Source organism: Monomorium pharaonis, chromosome 2 (assembly GCF_013373865.1).
Source record: "Monomorium pharaonis isolate MP-MQ-018 chromosome 2, ASM1337386v2, whole genome shotgun sequence".
Taxonomy (NCBI): domain Eukaryota; kingdom Metazoa; phylum Arthropoda; class Insecta; order Hymenoptera; family Formicidae; genus Monomorium; species Monomorium pharaonis.
Genome location: NC_050468.1, coordinates 22,098,882 through 22,120,070, shown reverse-complemented (window position 1 = coordinate 22,120,070; position 21,189 = coordinate 22,098,882). Strand labels below are relative to the sequence as shown.

The window sequence follows — 21,189 nt, the reverse complement described above, 5'->3', positions numbered from 1 at the left end:
GATAATAATGCTGATAACATTAAGATAGAAAATATTCCCTTTGTGTATGCAGTTTCGTGAAGATAAAGAAAAGAAAGGATACCATCACACCAGACATGGAAGAAAAATATTGTAAAATAAACTTTTTTTTCAAAAAGCAAATGTTTTCATTTCATCAAGCAAAAATTACAAAAAACTTGTAAGAATCTTGCATTATAAAATTAAATTAACTTTATCATATCCATTTTCTTTCAATAATTATTTATAAGATGTTCATCATCCGCTTGAAATGTAACAATATAGTGAATTACTTCTGTACGTTATTCAGAAAACCGGCGTATGAGTTGTTCTTTTTTAAACGCAAAAATTGATAAAGCTACTGGTCATGCGAATATTTCTCTCTCAAATAAAAAATTTAAAAAATATCTGGAGTAACTCAACTATTATTTTTGGAGCGTGGAATTGGAAACGCACGCGATATAACTTGGACGATTGCTTTTGTACACGCATTGTAAATATTTGATGCAATTAAAAACCGGGAAACTAAAACCTTTTTACTGCCGCAATCTAAAATCACGGTGAAAAACTCACTCACACACAGGATAGACATTGGGATCACTTTAGGAATATATTGGCCTACAAAATGTTGTTTTTCAGAATCGCCGAAACTACTTTAGAAAATTAGATCCGGTACAGCATCCATAACTTTCATGGAACTACTCATATCGTCCAGCTTCAACTCGTGTGTGCAAATATTTTATAAAGTCTTAAGAAAAATATACGATTTGAGTTTGCGGTTTTTATTTGATCTTCTAATTTATATATTAATAAAATGGTAAAGGGAGAAAGGGAGAAAAAAAAAACATCGATTATACCTTCCTTCTATCGAAGGTGCGGGTGATGGTATTCGCGTTAAAATCCAGACAAACGATGTTAATCCACGCACCAGCGGCAGCGTTGAGAGCGATAAGCGCGCGTGTTATCGGGAACAAAATCCACGATGCTGATATCTGCGGATAAGGAGAAACAGAAAGCTAGATCACGAGAGGGACGTTGAACAGCGTGCGCTCGCGGCTGGCGTAACTGCCAAAAGTCATCGGGCTAAGTTTTCTAGTTATCGAATGCTATATGCACATACATATATATATATATATTATATATACATATACATATATATATATGTTTGTTGTCTCGCAGAAATGGAATACGTGCTTCGGATCCGCAATGCGCAGATCGGAAATATCTGTTTCCTTTCCCCCTGCCTTGCAAGAGAGCGAGAGAGAGAGAAAGAGAGGGAGGGGGGTGGCAGAAACTCACAGAAAATGCGGAGTAAAGTAGAATATTCCTATTCGACATGGTTTCATGAAACCTTTTGCATAGGACCGCAATGTGCTTCGATACAATGATTCGCGGAATGCATCAAGTACTGTCGAAAGAAAGAGACCTACGAAGAGACCTGCGTCGATTTATCACTCTACCAACAGGTTTCCCTCTTGCAGAGCGACTCGAATCCTCGTCGCTACAAATCTCTCCGAGCTCCTTTACGGAACGATCGTTACCGCCTTCTGCTTATGTGCGCCTATAAATTACGCACGCGCCTAATTTAATGCGAAATCTCTTATCACGTTTCTCCTTGCATGTGATTAGAGGCCCGTACGTGTGAAAGATACGTTATATAGTGTCGCAATGTCGTATGGAGTTTCGAGGGCGTTTGCTACGTATTTCGACGACGTGAGATCAACGGCGGCGGGATTATTGGAAACCCAGCATCGCGTTTTCCTCGCCAAGCACACTCCGGCTCTGTCTTCGGCTTGGTTGGTATTGGCAAGGCAAATGGACACCCGTCGCTTTGTGGTCAAATTGAGACGATTAGGTTCGACGGGTTAGATGTCAATAGTTATAATCGTGCCGTGTATTTTTACACACGGTCGAGCCAATATTATTTCATGAATTTGCAATAAAAATCATCTCGAAGTTTTCATCAATTGTTAATATTATCTCGAGAAAAACATAGTATTTTATTTCTTTATCTTACTTATTGTTAGTGTAACTGCTGGGTTTATTTCATGCTTAATTTCAATTGATTGCTATCGAGCTACGCCACGAAATTCTTAATGGCTTAATTTTTTCTGTAACTAGTACGCAGTTTTTTTAATTTAGCATATACTGAAAAAATTAGATATATAATTTTTTAGATATTTAATATGTTCAGCTTAAATGTAACACAAAACGACTTAGCTTTATGATTCTGTTTTAATTAAATTAAATTAATCTCGTGCTTTTGTGTAGGTATAAAAAATATAATTAATTAAAAATATGTTTACATAAAATTTAATAAATATAATATTGCTTGTTAAAGTTTCAAAAAATAAACAATCTTCTTAACTTTGAAAGGAAATTTCAAATTATTTATATGGTGTAAGTTTATTCATCGACCAAATCTGCATGAATAACATGAAAACAATACTAATTAATAAATGGACAAACAAACCACTAAACAATAATGCAGCATGCGTTGTGATGCAGAATCCTCGCACTCGTAATGATTAAATTTCACTATTTGTGCGAATAATTAATTTACGACCATTAATTATAATTTCACTCACTAATTTATCTGCTGTGAATTCTAATTGACGATATACTGAGTGTTCCTGAAAAAGATTAACGTTATATTTGTCAAACGTTAAATTTGTCGCGTTATGGTTTTATAACAAGTTGTCTAACTTGTTGGTTTTGAATTTTTAAACAGCTGAAACTAAGAACTTTATTTCATTTTATACCGTAAATTGTTACAAAAATTGAACAATCTTGAGCATTGTTACACGTTTAATTACTGGAACATTCATTTTATTGCTTTTTTATGTTTATTCTATTTTAAATAATTATAAAATGTTTAACATATTTTTAAACCATTGAAATTTATTACATAGCTTGTAAAAAAATAATTAAACTTGTTTTATATTTTACTGTGTTGAAATATTTGTAATAGATACAAGTACAAGAAAATTACTTAAAATTCTGTGAAATACAATATTATATGACTATTATGATTTTCATGATAAATTTTATGAGAAAATTCTTTCCGTGTATTAACTAGTTAACTAGTCCAAGTCTCCTCTACTTTCCGCTTATTTTTCCACCAGTACATTCGTTACGACACTTCGTGCGCAGCGCTTTAATCATTTATATATATATATATATATATATATATATATATATATATATATATAGATATATATATATATCGGATAGAGTGTCGTAAACGCACCCCAGTTCGCATCAGCTACTGTCACGCAGTTGTCGCCGGGTCGTAACTCGACGTGTCGGGCCCGCCAGTAGTTATGTCCGTGTTATGGTCAGACCTGACATACGTTTGCACCATAGCGGTTTATCAGCAAATCAAACGCTACCTTACGAAACAATATTGAATCACACATATATAGAAACGTTGAGCTATGAGTATACAATTGGAAAACTTATATTAAATTTAAAATATTATATATCGCATGTCTCAAAGGTCCTTTCAAATTTTTGTATGTATAAATTCTTTATTGTATCCCCTTGGAGTTTACAATCTTTTACAATTATCCAACTTATCTTTTTTACAACTAACTTATTACTAACTTAAAACTAATCGCGTGGTTGTTTTAGCGAGAGCAATCGCCTCCATACACATACACATCACCGTGCACACCTTTGGTAATTTTGGAATTCTGGAAATTTTTGTATTAACTTAATACAGGATGAACATATTAAAAAGTAACATAAATATTATATAAAAAGGTATTAAAAATGTAACATTTTTAAACAATTTGGAAACAGAGTGCGGAAACATATCTCTTCAGTAAAATTAACAATTATAATTAATGTGTTGACATGTACATTTAATTTATTAATATTGGAACTTATATTTTAAAACTACATTATTTTTATGTTATTTGTTATTTGTACATAAATTGTGTTATTTTAACACCAAGAAATGTTGAATATTAGTTTAATAAAAAATGTTTAAATAACAATCACATTATGCTAAATTGACACTTAGCTGTGTTAAAAATTCAACACAAAAAATTTAATAAGAATTGATTTTATGCACTAATAATCCATGAATAAATGCGATAAAATAAATATACGAGAAACGTAATTCAGAAGAAATAAAAGAAAGTGTCATTTCTTGGTCGAAGTGAATCTTGGTGCATAATAATGTTTTTATCAATTCTTAAATATATTTCCAAAACTTTATATATAATTTTTTAAAATTTTAGTTTTAAATCTTGAAAAACATTTCTACAGCTGTTGAATGTCATTCCGTTTAAAGAAAAAAAATTGCACAATTTTCAAGCGACTTTTTTTCAAGTTTTGTTCAAAACGATGCGTTAATTATAACGAACGGGTCGCGCGGGATGTCCGATCTCTGATCGGGATTTACCACACCGAGGTAAACGTAGGGCCGGTCTGCTAAATGTTGGTCCGCCAGCTCACGCGTATCCGAATATAGTTGGCTTTTGGCGGCAACTCTGACAGAGTTTCCAGAACGCGGCCAGCGGTAATGATCGACGGTATCAGTATAGATTTTCATCAAATCGGTCGAAACGCGATACCATTCAGTCGGCCGTTCAGCCATGGAATACGCCGCCGCCGGAGGATTATTCTCTATTATCGAAGCGATGCATATTGCAACGCCATAAAATCGCGGAGTAGGGAAGCGCCCACAGGTAATCGAGAATGCACTCTGCTGTGCTCATGTTCAACTCACACCATTATCCTTTATGTGCATTACACAGCCCGCTCCGTAAAGTTATAAACAACTGCAAACATCCAGCGCGCCCATGGATTAATCCCGGCGAGCTCCTTTCGCGGCCCAGACTCGAATTTCTGGCACGGCGATACGCGAGGAAGCGCTCGTGTTTTTCGAAAGTTCACGCGGAAGCTGGGCAACCTATCTCCCGTTACCCAAGCAACAAATTAATCCGCAGTTGCGAGAGGGGAGGATCCGAGGATAATCACGCGAATACAAATAGAGGAAAAAAAATTTTATTACAACGCGAGAATGTGTGTGCGCACGGAGAAGGATATTATATTTCCGTCTCGGAAAACCAATTCTATGCAATTTTGTTTCAACGTTAAAAAAAAAACAATGGTGTGTATATATATATATTTATTTTGTGCAATAAAAAAGAAGTTGTTAATTTGACAAAATTTTTCAACTCGATTAAATTTCTTCAGTTCAAGTATTTCTATTAAATATAAACATATAAACACTTGAATTCAAGCTTCTTATTTTATTATGAAATTATTATTACTAATCTTATAACTATAAAAATAGAGATTCCAACCATAATTATTTTATGCAATTATAAGGACAAATAGCAAACGCTTTTCTTTCAGTGTTAAACTTAATTTAATCAAATTGAAAAATTTAGTCAAATTAACAAATTTGTTTTTAGCTCAAGATAAAGAGTTACTGTACGTTAGCTTATAAAGTATCACTTGCGTCACGCAAAAGAGCAAGATGAATTGCTTAAAAAAATCAGAAAGAGATAGAGGCATAATATATACAAGTATAACATCACGCTAATAAAAAAATTGTCATAAAGAACGGCCTTTCTTAAATATTGAGAGCTTGCAGCGTTTGATGCACCCGAGAGGAGTGTGTTCGGCAAAAGTAGAACTATCCGCATCGCCGTATGTATATCGCCGTGACGTACGAGAATGCACCTGAAGAGAGAACATAAAATATTAGTGCAAGCTCTACTTTATTTCTCAATTTTTATCCGATAACCGTCGCGTCTTTGAGAGTCCACGGAATATAAGTCATGTCTCCGACAAACACACACACACACACACACACATCTATACATCCATACACATGTATATACGCGCAGTCCAGCTTTATTTACCGCGCGCGCGATGCTGGGACAGGACAGGACAGGACGTTTATTAATGCCAGAAATATCGTTCGATGGCATTCACGTTGTCGAGGTAACGTTCCACTTCTCGCGCCTGCCGCAAGTGCGAGTGATGCGAATTCGATCGACTACACCGGGCGCAAAATACCGGACTTCCTCTCTCTCTCTCTCTCTCCTACGTGTCCGTAACGCTGGAGTTTCGTTACTCATTATCGGAGTTTGAGTAACGTCCGCGTTCGCCTCCGTACTCGTACTTCTTTCTTTTCTACATAGATATCGATGCAATTAGCGAATCAGCGATTCGTTCAATTATCCCCCGACTGTCTCGACGTGCGCGATTAAAAATTCTCGAGAGCGGATGCATTTCTAAATACCGGGCATTCTGTCGCGCCGTTCCTCTTCTTACTCGCCGTAATAATTGTAAGTGCCCCGGCGCTTTAAAGTAGATTGCGGCGTTGTTCGTTATCCCACCGAGCAATAGCAAAATGAGAAATGCGAGAACCGCGCATAAGTCATCGGACGACGTCTCGGTGCAGCGAATGAATTTTCGAGGACGATGGCATTCGACGATGCGCGCTTGATAGAGAGGCTCGGCGGAGATAAAAGCGACGCTGGATGCCGAAACGTATACTCCCGGCGCATAGAAAGTCCGCTATGAATAATTCCGTTCGACTCGTTTAGCGCCAGTCAACCGGCCGCGCAATTGACCTTGCATCCCGCGACTTTATTTCCACCAGCCGTCCGCTGTTCGCCGGCGAAAACGTTGCGATCGATCCGCCCCGGACTTTCCGGGCGCGGGGGGGGGTCGTGTTGGGAAACCTGATAGTCCAGATATCAAGTGTTTACTGTTTGAAGGCGGTTTGCATCGTGGCTGTGCTACGAGAACGAATGTGTTCTGAAATGGTTCGATAGTGGGGGTTTTACAGACGTTAACACAGTGTAAAATAAATTTGCAGATACGCTATGAAATGAAAAACGCGCGCAATACGAGCCACGGGAATCAATCTCGATCACAATAATCTCGTGCGGCACTTTGATCCGCGAGCCAGCGTTTCTAAAGGAGCTATCAGTATTGTGTTGTAGCGTCATTAAAATTTGGACTGAAACTTGATATTTGAAATATTGGATATTTTACATGCGATATCACGGCTGCTGTAAACAGGATCTCCATACGAGATTTCGAATTCGCAGTAGTATTTTTGGTGAAATGAGGAATTTGAAGTTGTATTGAAATTCGACTGACGTGAAGGTTCGAAAGGGATGCTATTCGCGTTTCAATACGTGTTTGCCTTCTCGACACGGGACACGACGGTATGTTTTTCAGATGATGTGATCGTTTTCAGGATGGTCCTGCCTCCGCCTTGCCGTTGACCCAGACTCTGTCGAACATTTATGGCCGCAGATCGGCCAGTCCCGATGTTCCAGGCTCCAATCTAGACGAGACTCAGGTTCGTAAACGTGCAAATTTTACGAAAGCAAATCTACGGATTTTTAAAACGCACTTGCTCCTGCCACGTATACTGTTGTCGCAAATTAAAATCTGCTCTACTTGATCCGTGAAGAAGCCTCACGATTAACTAATACGCTTAGCGTTAATCTTTTGTTCTAATGGTGCGCTTGACTATTTTGAGCAATGTAAGTGTTTCTGTGGTTTGAAGAATTATTCTAAGGCTTTTCAATTTAATCAATAATTGATATTTGCGAATCAACTATAATTTCTTTGTGTCGCATAAAATTCGTGTGGATATATCGATCGGTGCATGCGAAATAAGAAAAAGTTTAATTAATCATTGCCGGTATAAATTAGTAATTGTTCGCAGGCTTGTGACGGTAAGCCCGTTTTCTGTAGCTGAATATACTTTGGAAGATCCCTGGCTTATCAACTTGTTCGTTGGAAATATTCGTGGCAGCACAGCCTAGAATAGAATCTTCATAATCCTAAGTCACCTCCGAGATCTGGTCGATAACGCGATTTTCAAGAAGTATATTTTGCGTCCGTAAAAAAATGTACAAATAATTCTTCTGATCTCTTTATAAAAAATTCCTTTTTTGGGGGAAAATTTCTATTCAATCTAATTGAAGAAAATGGAGAATAGAAAAAAATTATATCAATATATTGATTTTTAAATTGATTTGTAAATTCTTTAATTATTGTAATCTATTTTCTAAAAGATCTTCTCTCTTTAATTAATTAATTATTTGTATGCAACTGATTTTAGATTCATCTATAATAACTAGGTTTTACATTGCTGGTTAGTCAAGAGAGAAGGAAATACTTTACATGACTTCGTATACGTATAACTTGATCTTAGATAAATGTCAGATAAGTGTGCTTAGATTCTGAAGCATGTGTGGTTAGTCTTGATCGTTAAAAATACCCGGAGAATATCTCTTATACATGTCTTTACATCAAGAAGCATGCACCGAATAAAAAGAATTGCTAATATAATTAAATACATTTAACTCAGTTTTTCTAGTTTAAACATTTATGTATTTAAGTTTTATATATATATATTACTTGCATATATTTAATTTAAATACGTAAATACTTGAACTGAAAAAAAATTACGAATTAAACGCATTTGTTCAAATTATCTTTTTTTTCTCAGTACATAACATAGCGATATTCAACGTTATAATGTTCTGCCTGTCGTAAACTGGACTCTGCAATTAAACAGCAGCGTGTAGTGCTTTATGAAAATGTTGAAACATGATATATATACGCGCCGCGAGTGTAATAACGGAATGGCTGTTTTGAAAAATTTTATTGCCACACGTGTAACCCGGTGTGCATTTATTTACATACACGTGACCATCGCGTTGTATTGTGACGCACCATTCAAAATCGGCGCCTGCCGCATTTTTATCATCACTTAAATCTATTGGCCCGACGTAGCCCCTGCCTGTACTTGTCTGTTCGAGTAGCGCCCGGGCGAACGAGCGATATTTTCAGCATGGAATAAAAGCGTCGATTTAATGCATATCTATCTCGGTGTCTCGGCATTTCGCGGAAATCGAAATGAATATGCACAGTGCGTATACGTGGGCACGTAAATCTCGATGAATACTCGACGGATTGCATTTTCACCGGCATTGCCATCAGCAATTTTCACAACTAGCACAAATTTATTTTGTCAGCCTCTTTTGATCGAAAAATCCTTCTATATCAAAGTACCGATGGAGCTCGTGACCTCTCATTTTCATTAAAACTTTATAATAATTACAGCTAACCGTTACGGTTGCGTACACAATAACCATGCGGGCTCGATTAACGTACGTGCGCTAAACATCGGTGTACTAAGGCGACTAGATTTGCTGCTGAAGTGTGTGCCGGTTAATTAAGACTAACGACGGTAATTGAAGCTTAATGTGCTTTTTGTATAATCTAACCGCTTCTCCTCTGTTGCGATGTGATATATATGCCGGTATAATTATATTAATACAAACCATAAAGTACTCAAGTACCGCTTCCCGCCGCCTTCAAGAAGCTTAGCATGTATTTAAACTTTAACATGAAAAGAGCATTCGTCTGCTTGAGTTTCTTAACGATAAGGAGTTTACCACGGTTAACTATAAACATAGAAATTAATTCGCTTTAACGTCAGCTGCAGACTACAATTTTCCGCCGTCCTGCTCTTCATCCTTTCGCCGTCGTTATGGCGCAAGACCTTGCCGCGCAATTCTTCGCTCCGTTTCAGAACACGATCGCACAGTTCTCGATTATCTCCTCATGTTCTTCCTATCAAGTCCAAGGTTTCCTTGGTGCTGCGAGTCGCTGCATTGTGCCGCGGCATTGTGCCCGTAATGGACATCCGATTCGCAGAATAAAACGAATCCCACGAGGCCGTTTCGTGAAAAGACCGGCGCGATAGACGGCTGTGCGTGACGGTTAATTAACTCGCGTGAGGATGTTTCGCGTATTACTGCGCCCGCGAGTAACACCGAAGTGAATTCGAATGCACGAAGCGACAGGCCAAATGATAAATCGAACAAACGCAATCGCTACGCAACGCCCGCGCCACGCGCTGGCCTCGCGGTTTCATAATTTGCTGTCCCGAGGCCGAGCGTTAATTGGCGAACGAAGTTGGTCGTTATTTGCTGGAACCAGCGACGCATCAATAGACCGCGATAATTCAGCTTATAAACCAAAATCGAAAATCAGCGTGTCGTCATTATTGATGCCGCTTTGCGGTCCGCGTATTACGGGCGCGGATACGACGAGATGCTTGGAACAGGACTGGGTTACATTATGACGCATTCCGTTTGATTTGGTAACCTGATTAACTTCCGGCCTGTCGGGTGCCCCGCTGAGGTTTGTTTAATCCATTAATGATCGAAACGTCGATACCGCCTGCCGTTGCACGGCACGAGGAAAAATATATTCATTAGCGAAACTTTATTATTGATCGTCATTTAACCAGTTTTTGGAATCAGCCTGTCCTTGTTTTTTTTTTCTATTATTTTTTTAATTAAAACTCGTCAGAAAACCGAGAGCGATGCCGTGCACAGCGATATACATATTTTATCAGACGAGTGTCCCAACTTGAATGAGATAGAAAGTATTTGCGTACTTTAAACACAAATTAGCTAATGAAATTTAATGAAGAGCGCAATACATAAGTATAAGTTTATATGTACGGGTTTCAAGATGAAATTCGCTATAAAAAAAAGTACGCGATGAAGCTTAAACTGTAAACGATTGTCCATTCGGAATGTAATTCCGAGAAATTGGTCGGAGGTCCTGCCATCCTCCTGGCGAGCGTGAAGTTTAATTAAATGAGAGTTTAATCGGGCTGGACGTAAATTCGCGTGCGAACGCAATTTCTTCGAGCATCGATCTCGGTGCCCTATGTTGCGTCACTATCGTCTGAGAATTACATTTCGCGTAATATAACCGTCGCGCCCGCTCGACACTTAAACGCAGAATTAATGACAGTCGCCGGTCGAGAGCCACAAAATAAATGGCGCGACTCATTGAACTTATAAATAGTGTGCGGCGATAATTAATCACTCGGTTTCTCACAATTTCGGATTTGCTCGAAAAGAAAAAGAGGATGAGAAGCAAACTTTTCGGAGAGTCCTTTAGACTTACCGTCCAATCGCGAAGATGCTTCAGAATTAGACGGCAACGCCTCCTTCTCGAAGGCATTGGCACGCTATTGATATCGGCGTCGGATACTTTTACATCAGTACCGACGCCGACGTCCTCCACGTCGAAGTACAAAGTCGGCTGCTCTGAAAAACACCCAAGAGTGGATCGTGTAATCAAGTGTAATCGTTAACTCTAATGAACGCCTCGCTAATTACTCGTTGATGCTATATTGTAGTTGTTCGAAAAGGTATTCACGAGATACTTGGAGCGTAGATTTTATTTCGAATATGTCAAAAATAGTGTGTGACATAAAACATAAAAAAAGAAAGTGTACTCTATAATGAAAATAATTTATTGATTCAAATACGCGAGTGGGATTTTTTTTTTAATTTATAAAATTGGAAACTATTTTTATACTCATAAAAGCATTGAGAGAAGCATTTTACGATTTTAGAACGATAAGATTAAATAATTTATATTTGTTATAATTTTATGCGATATAACATATAGATATATTTTTTTGCTAGAAAGGAAATAATCGATTTTGTGCTCAGAATAAAAAAAAGGAACCTACTAATAGGTACGACCATAAATTATTGACTTTGCTTTTAAAAGCAATCGTGATTTTTCGTAGAATTATCTCACGATTCGATGAGAAATGTGGGATGAAGCGAACAAAGAGAAATCTTCCTAGAAGACCGTCGTAAAAGAGAAACAAAAATAAAAAGTTGAACGAATTCGTTGATGTCTGTTATTGTAGACTTCGCTCGCTTTTTTTCTAATGAAAATGTGAGATCGTGCATCGCGTACAAAAAAAAAAAAAACGCGTATAAAAAAAAAAGCTTTTACAAAAGAACGACGATATTGGAGAGTGGTGGTGTGAGGCGCGCGATGAATTGTGGTACGGTGATATATGAAATCAAGGGATTTACAAAGGGATGCGTTTTCGCGGAATAGAATGTTGATGGAGATTACTCGTTGAAGTACCGAAGTCTAAACTATTTCGCTCTCGCACGCGTGGTTTCTCCATAAACAATATGCGGCGGTGTTTGGTATTCTTGGAAGCCCGTAAGCGCTTCAATCACTCTGAAATTTTCCTTTGCCCGCGCTACAAATTACGCTCGCGAACATAGCAGACATGTGTGCGCCCGAACATTATCTATTCTTGCACGAATTTCCGCCGGTGTGAAAATACGGGTGAAGATTTCGGCGAAACGTGTAATATACACTTGCGGAATGATTAAATTAAACTTGAAATAAGTTCGGAACAATAATTTATTAGCTATGAAACGCGGGATAACGCTGAAAGGTAGAGAACGCATAAAAATGGAAATTTACAATATTTCTTTTTTTAAACGACAAATCGCTTTTATCATTATTATCTCTATTCGTACAGTTATAAAAATGCGTTTTACATTCTTTATAATTATATCCGCAGAAGTGTAAAACAGAATTGAGATATGTATATATAAGTAGTTTCTGCGTAATTGTCCGAGAATTATTTGTTGAAAGCCAGCGATTAACTGAATTAATAATGCATTTCGCCAATTAGCATTTTCTCTGCCGCGTTAATCCTTGACATAAATACGCGCTTAGTTGCAACATCCTTGTCAGCATCTTTATTCGCGTTCGGAGAATGCACTCGACAATAAGGTCGGCGAGGCTACGTCGGGGGAATAAAGCGTATGTGAGAGAACAAAGCAGAAATATAGAGACTGCCTGATTCTTATGACACGCTTTCAGAACACAAGAAGTGAGAGAAAAGGGGGATTTGATTCGTGACATATATCCACGACGTTCTTTTCACCATTGGTATCGATCTCTAGCGACGATGGGCACACCCGCGATATCAATTGAAAGCACGTTCGAACAGCGCGAACCAAGGAAAGGGGCGAGCAGCGGAGTTAAACGATCGCAAAAATTTACCTCGGAAATGCATAAAACTTCGAACGTTAATTGAAAAGTTCGTCTCGCATTTCTAAGGATTTTGAAGTAATATAAAGTGGCAATAATAAATTAAATCAAGAATTTTTTTATGAGAGAAACAGCTGAACTGTTTGTAATATACTGACGAAAATAAATTAAATTGTAAGAAGCTGATTTTCTAATATGATTTTGTGATAAATTTATAGGATAACTTCAATATATTTACTGCACCTGCACACTCGAAAACTTAATTTATCAAACATTATTTATTCTATGTTTAAAATAAATGGACTATATATTAATAGAAGTATTATACTACTATAAAAAACTAGAAAATAAAACATTTATTTGCTTATATTTGAAGAAAAAACTTTTAGAAATCCTCGAATTTTTGTTGTATATCAAAATAAGTTAGACATGTCTACTTGGACCACTCATAAATGGGACAATTAAGCTAAACAAAGAAGCTAAGCATTTATAGTTCGGTTCACTTCATTCTTTATTATCTCTTTACAGTTATGTATTGCGAAATAACCATTAAGATTTTTACACTTTCAACAAAGAGAATTATATCACTTTACGTTGGTTATAATACATTGCTGCTCTCACACACACAATATTGACAAATTGATTCAAACAATAATTTTGTTAATATTATAAGTTAATATTTTAAGTTAATATTTAAAAAACTAAAATTATAATACAATATAGCATAAAGACTTGTAACGGAGTAGTTGCGAACAGATTACCTTCATTCCTTCTATTTTTTCTGACTTCTGCAGAAATTATATAAATGTGAATAATATCATACAAGTAAATATATGTGAAAATATAGCTTCATATTACGTGAAAAAATATATTAAAATAATTATGTTTAGAAAAACGTTCAGAAATATATCGAAACAGAATACTTAAGTTTGCATTAAATATTGCAGTGCTAAATACACTTTTTAAATAATGTTTAGTTTTATAAAATTATCGAAGCGCAAATAGCAACTGTTTAATGAATATTTACATGTTTTGATTTGCTTCTCTTTTTCTTTCTCGGACGTTATACAGCATCTCTATTTCGCTTGAAATTTGCACAACAGCAAATCGAGTGGACTTTGACGGACAGCGTACACTGAAAAATATATATATTCAGAATATCACGCGCGGCCGAATTGTTTTCGCACGATGATAGACTGGGTGTCGATCGTACGTCATTCAAGGCGTCGATTCAGTGATTACATGTTCACCGTACCGGCCAAAATACGAAAACGTCGAAGGGCGAAGCGACACGCCAATTCAACGTTCAACGATAGTGATGCAAATAATGCGATTTCGTTTAATTCCAAGAACGGCAGGGATGTTTGCGAATGTTGCTGGAGTCACGTAAGTAAGCGTAAATAAGCGTAAATCGATAACGACGAAATTTCCGCTTCGGGAGCAAGAAAGATCTCGCTGCTCTGATCAGTGTTGATAAAGTTATACATCTCTTAACTGGTAGCGATAAACGGGAAAGTATTCGAAAACATTTCACAATTGTTGAAACAATGTCCAAGTTGATCGTTAAGATTTCGATATCTGTGTACCCAAAAGTTTCAAAGTTTTTGTTTTTATGATCTTTCGACGTGCGAGACAATAACGCGATAAAATTGTTTTTCTTTTTGTTGCAGAAAACGAGATTTGATGGTACAGGGGTGGAGGAACAATTACCACCGCCACCGTCGCCACCCCAACTGAAAGAGGCGGCTCAGCTGGATGGAGTTCTCAGACTGAATTCAGTCGACCGTATCCTTCATCCAGACGGTATCCCGCACATCACTCATGAAACGGCGAACAAGGTAAGTGTGTCAAAATAAAAAAAAAGTGCAAACCGGCCTGACAAAAAGTTTAATAAAGTGTATTATAAAATTGCAAACTGAGAAGTAAAAGTAAATCTTCTATTTAAGAAGCAGAGAATAAATGGGAAGGTTCAGAATGAATGAAAATCGATAAACTCTGACTTATTAATATAGGCATAAAAATGAATTAAATATGAAATCCTTTTATTCATTTACACTATATATTAATGATAAAGAATTACTTGTAAAACTGTAAAATATATTAACATATGAAGTTTTGTCATTTGACCATCGCACAATATAGAATGTAGAAACCTGTGAATTTGCAAATAGTATAAATATGTAGTAAAAAAAGTACATAAAAGGATTTCGTTCAATTCAATTTATTTCTATGCTTATACACTGAGAAAAAAACTTACACATTTTTTAACTTAATTAATTTTTTTAGTTCAAATATTTATGCATTTAAGTTAAATATGTAAATACATGAACTAAAACTATTTATGCATTTAAATTTAATATATAAATACTCGAACTGAAAAAATTTATTTAAATTGAAAAATTTTGTCAACAACTTTTAGTTAACAATTTTTTCTCAGTATAGTAATGAGTCAAAGTTCACTGAGTTTTTGTTACACCTTTCTACTTCCTTTAACATATTAAACATGTGTTTCATACAGAATGTCCAGTGCAATTTAGGTTAAATTTGTGTAACATATTAACGGAGTCATATAAGTGAAAAAAAGCTCGTGTAAGTTTATGTTTGAAAATGAATTAAAAAGTTGTAGATATTCGTAGATTTTTATCAATTGTAAAAATTGCAAAAATTATAATAAATGCTCAAGTAATATTCGAAAGAGTTTGACAGTTATTGGTTTATATGAATAGAAACTTGCATCTTGCAGAAGAAAAAAAATTTTAATGTCTATTATATAATTATTAACAATTGATAAAAATCTTTGAACAATTATAACTTTTTAATGAAACATAAGTATTTTAGCATAAGTTTATATAATTCTTATTATATATTTACTTGATTTCACATTATAAAAGTTTAACCCCGGTCTTTCTAAACATCTTGTATAAAAACAAGGAGAAGAGAGAGAATTTAATTTTTATATAAATGCGTATAAATTTGTCTATATTCCTTTATTTTACAATTTAAATTCGGCGATGTGTGTAATCGATTAGGAAAGTTACTCGCAAGAGGTTTAATAAGTAGCGCATGCGTGTGCGAGCTGGAAATGTTCGCCACCTACGTTTTCATCCCTGAAGATACTCACCCTTATTGCAGGATCGATGAACGCGATTCTCCTGCGGTTGGTAACGGTTGGAGAACAAACCTTCCATGTTACCTACAACGTTATAACACTGACAACCATTATCAACAAATTTTAAACTTTTAGAAATCTATATACCTGTTTTATCGCACTTAACAATTTCGATATTTAACGTATCGATATAATTAGAACAGAAAATTATTATCCAAAACTACCGTGAGTTTTAATGACCTGAATTAAACTATAATTCGCTTCTGAGAATAATGAAAAGATCAATTTTGCACTTAAAAATGCTTGATTAGAATCCAGTTGATTCTTTCACAGTAGTTTCAACGCTCTAATCTTGATTAGAACACTTGAAGAGTGTTTTATTCACTATTTTCCAAATCACCCTTGGAATAACTTGCTGCACCCTCCGATAGAGGGCAGAGATGAGGTGAGGTCATCCTGGGATTCCCCGGAAAGCCGCACGATCCCGCTACGGTCTGTCACGTGGTAAGATCGAGGTCTGCATTATCCTGCCCCCGTTGACTGTCCGCAACACGTGGACAAAACAGTTCGGCCGCGACTTTGCAGCTCGTCGGCCTCGAGAGTCGGACATGCGACGGGACTCGCGGGTGGGCGGTTCGGTCGCGGTGGTGGTTCCGTGAATGTGCGGTGCATCGGTACATTATCCGGTTCCGTTGAGACCGCATGCGACACGGAGGGCAACGACGAGAGTCCTTCGTACGCCGGAGAGTCCTAAGGAGAGGGGTGTTTCCTCGCATTTGGACCCGACGTCCTTGGGTGTGAAAAACCGAAAGGCATTATTGATCGCACACTTCGCGGGGGTGCAATATTTTTCTATTGCCGGTCGCGGTCGATAAGGGGTCCGATATATAGGGCGGGATATTTCGCGGTCGCGTACCCAGATCGCTCGATAATCGACGACGATGTGAGGTACACATCTAGACACTACCGCTGCGCCTTCCGGCATTTAATTGTACGTAACCCGATGCCAACGAGCGTTGGGAGGGGAGGGCTGACTGGACCCATCGACTTTTCCTACAAACGCACACACATGCAACGGCAGCCCCGGCTCGCGAATTAATAATTTCGGGAATTAGGTTAATTAATTCGCCGTGCGTTATCGCCGCCACTCCGGCTGGATAATTACATGGTTTTAATTACGGAAAATTATACGTGTCTACATGATAACGCTTACTTCCAAAAATTGTATAACAATCAAACTTATCTTATCAAAAATAGTATGATGAAACTTATCTTATCAAACTTGAACCATATAATTAAACTTTGATAAAATTCACGCACGGAATGGAATTTGTTAAAGTGTTTAAAAATTTAGACTGTAGATTTTAAAATCAATTTTAAATAACCGTTAAAATAATTATATAGGATTAGAAACTTTTTTGTAACTTTTTTGCTCAATATGCTTGAATATTTTACACACATAATTATTATAGTCTAGCAAAATTTTTTTTAAATCTTTATTTATAGCTGAAGTTTTAGATACCTTAGCAGAATCGTTCTTTTCGTTGCAATTTATTTGACAATGTTATTAGAGATCTCGTATAGTTGTTAATATTATATTATTTTATATTATTACATTTTAATTTTACAATATAAAAATATTCTTATTTATCGATATTAGAAATGCCAAATCTATCGAAAATGTGAAATTTTGACTTTGAAAACTGCCTTACAAACTTTGGAAACTTCAAAAGCAAAATTCCTCACGGCAACTTTAAAATTCTCCGTAGGCATTCCGCGAACAAAATTCATTATACGAAAGCATCGATGTATTGAATCCATTACGTCTCGCCTTGAAAGGGGGAAGGATCGTTAAGTATAAATTATGCAGACGCGCGGCACAATAGTGAGATAGCATCGCGCGAAAATTCAATGGGTGCACCTGCGTCAGCGAACGTAGGTCATTTTCGCGAGATTAATAGACGATCGCGAGTTTCGCACGAATTGATGAGCAAGAGGGAACTCTTATCGCTTTCATAAACGACAGTTGTTAAGAGAGAATAAAACGTACATTCTGCAGGAATTGCATTGCACAATCTCCTTTATGGCACATTTGCGCGACATATGAGACGATTTGTACGTAAGAAAAAGTGTAACGATGTAAACGAATGGTCAAAGTCGGTCAGAATTTTTTCATTTTTATTTAGCGTCAAACTGGTATCTCGCTATTGAAAATTCATCTACCTCACATTGGAACGCTTCTCTTTTTCTCTATCTCTCTTTCTTATCGCAAATTTTACATAATTTTCCAGTATTGCAAATGCTAATATTTCCATCACAAAGATATCTGCCGAATGCATTTACCTTTTCGTATTATGCAAGATATGCATACAAATCTGAAAATCAATTTTTTTTATATGAAAATAATTATGTAGAACACTCAAATTGCTGAAATGTCAAAACTTTGCCCGTTACGGTTGAACGTCCCTCATAATTATCTTGATAGTCTCGAAAGAAATTATTTTCAAATTGTGTCAGCGGAATTTTTAGATATTTTAGCAGGGCCCTTCTTTCCGTATGTTTTAAGTATCAGCGACGGTTTGTTAACGTAAAATTAACGTTAAGCATATTGACGTTTTTCTAAACGTATTTAGTCGATCGATGAACGTCTCTTGTATACTCTTGTACGCCGGAAGTTCGGAAGTACTTCGATATAATTTCCTACGAAACGATCCACGAGGCTTGCAAGCGCTCGCTAAAGACCAAGTTTTAGCTACTCAGGACAAGAAACGCCGGTTATATGAAGGTAACTACAAACTCGTCGCGCGCCAAGAGGGTCGTTTCAGCGTTATACATAATTTATGTCGCGCGATAAATTACTATCCTCATCAGCCGGTCTAACGCGACGGTACGCTACGCGAACAGCACGATAATATTATTTCATCCTGACAACGATGACGCGTGAATTTCCCGTGACGTCTTTTCCTCCTCCTTTTTTTCCTTCCGTAGCCTCTCTCCTCCACGTGATCTCGCCTTTTCCCTCTTGCCCGAGTTCGTCGTGATTTATCGACGCGGTTTTTACGCGAATCCTTCCAATTGCGATGCCACCGAATCGAGGCCAGGTGAAGGAGTGTTCTAGACCGATTTCTTGAGAAAAAAGATTGTGAGAAAAAAGGAAACATTACTTATCTTCCTTTAGGTCCAAGATAATTTCATTGTTTTGTAGCAATGCAATGTAAAAATAATATTTAGTGAATAAATACTTATTAATATTTTTTTTTATTTAAAAAATTGAAACTCAAGTTTCTGTCGTGTTTGCATGAGAAATGCATTAAGCGAAAGAGATTTACTCCATCACTTTTGACTTAACAACTTTTTGTGTGCACGGGAATGTTATTAGCGAGAGTAATTCATCTAGTTTAAACGAATATTTGCAGTTCTGGACCGAAGCTGCGGATTTCCATTAAAATCTCACAAAAAGTGATGTAAACTTAATCAAACGGACCGAACACGGAAAGATTAAGGTAGATGAGGGTCGGACAGTAGAATACGCCTCGCTTGCTTCTCCTTTCTTCTCCATGTATGATACGTTCAGATAATCGACCTCCACGTGACCCAGAACGACCTACATACTTCCTACGATGTTGCCCATTTTCTTGGCGTTTCTCGGTCAGCGAAACGATAAAAGTCACTTCCCTCGTGCCGTGATTTTTAAGTCCGACGAGGCGACGGGGAATTTTCGATAACTTTGAAACTGTGAACAAAATTGCGAGAGAAAAAATATCATAAACATGTAACGACGATGGTTTAAAAAAGCGCATTAGATAACTACGTGAGCTATTTGAAATAGCAAGTATTCATTCCTGTTGCAGAGAGAGCGCTCCAAAAATTGTAAATAACAAGCGACCAAATATTTACGCACAATCGAAAAATGAAACTTTATTCAAATTATCAGAATATTGATGAAGGTTCGCTTGTTTACTCAAAATAATTAATGTTATATTACGGAAGACTCGAACTGTTACCATAATTTGCCATCTAACAATATTTGATGACAGATTTATCACAGATGATACTATTAATTTATCACGAAATTATCTCGATACACAATTTAATTCCGTGTATCTACATATTATAATATTATCAAAATCCTTTAATAATATCTATTGACGTAATTACATGAAATAACATGCTATTAATTTGCACTAAATACGCTAAATAATTATATATATATATATATGTATATATATGTGTCATGAGGTAGAGAAATAAAAATCCTTTTCCTCGAGAAATTACTATGGAAAATCCAGTTTTCATACCTCTTCTTACCATTTTAAATGGAAAAGGGAATATTATCCAGCATGCTCGATTTTTACAAGTAGCTACATTGTGCGTTGTATAATCGCGAGGCTAATCATTAATGTGCACGCGATGCGTGTAACCCGGCGAGGAAATCGCTGGAATTGGAGTGTAACGAACTCTTTGCATGTACGCGCCTACCCACGTACCCGGGCTCCATTTGACATTTACTTCGGTCACTCGGACGTAACGTGCATGCATGACGTGAGACCGGCAAGGTATCACGGGCATAGGTTTAAATAATTATTTAATAATCGCCCGCGAGGGTTTTTTATAGGGCGCGCGTGCGTAATCTCGGCGCTTCTCGTATTCTCGCGCGTGTATATATGCAAAATTCATAATTTCATTGGCGATCTCGCCTTGACATTTATCCTTATCGATGTGCATTTTACTTCCGATTAAATATGTTAATCGGATTAAATATTGATCTTTGCTTCCGTGGTTCTTACGTTACTTATCACAGACCACGGAGTCGACTCGAAATCACTTAATCAGTATGGATGCAATTAAAATTTCTCCCCGTGCCCGCCGTGCACGGAAAATCGAAGAGACCCGCGCGGAAACTTCGGGCGAAGTTAAATTGCAGGTTGACTGCGAATCAGCCTGCGATCGCTCGGCTGATTTTGTGGATTGAAGCGGGATAGACCCGCGCAACAAAATTAAATCACAATTCGCGACCGCTACGTGCGTTTGATCGCGACATGTGTTACGATTGACTTAACGTGCCGCGTTACATTCGAACCTCCAGTTTAATCGTTCGGTTTAATTCCACGTGATCACGTAGCTACGCAGATTGAACCGATTGGAATCCCTGTTTAACGCGTTTAAATGCATCCGTATAAATTGTA

The 21,189-nt window shown here is 36.9% G+C and overlaps 1 protein-coding gene across 11 annotated transcripts in view; it reads left to right on the top strand.

The window, feature by feature from the left end:
• The window catches only part of LOC105834480 (disks large 1 tumor suppressor protein), a 401,711-nt gene that overhangs the window by 170,363 nt on the left and 210,159 nt on the right, over nucleotides 1-21,189 (top strand). For 9 of the 11 annotated variants that reach the window (XM_036283261.1, XM_036283260.1, XM_036283262.1 and 6 more), the window contains 2 exons: nucleotides 7,232-7,336; nucleotides 14,565-14,732. In XM_036283261.1, the coding sequence (XP_036139154.1) occupies nucleotides 7,232-7,336; nucleotides 14,565-14,732 (273 nt within the window). Of the gene's footprint in view, nucleotides 1-7,231; nucleotides 7,337-14,037; nucleotides 14,281-14,564; nucleotides 14,733-21,189 lie in introns of those variants that run through there. The other 2 variants (XM_036283269.1, XM_036283264.1) reach the window with 2 other exon arrangements.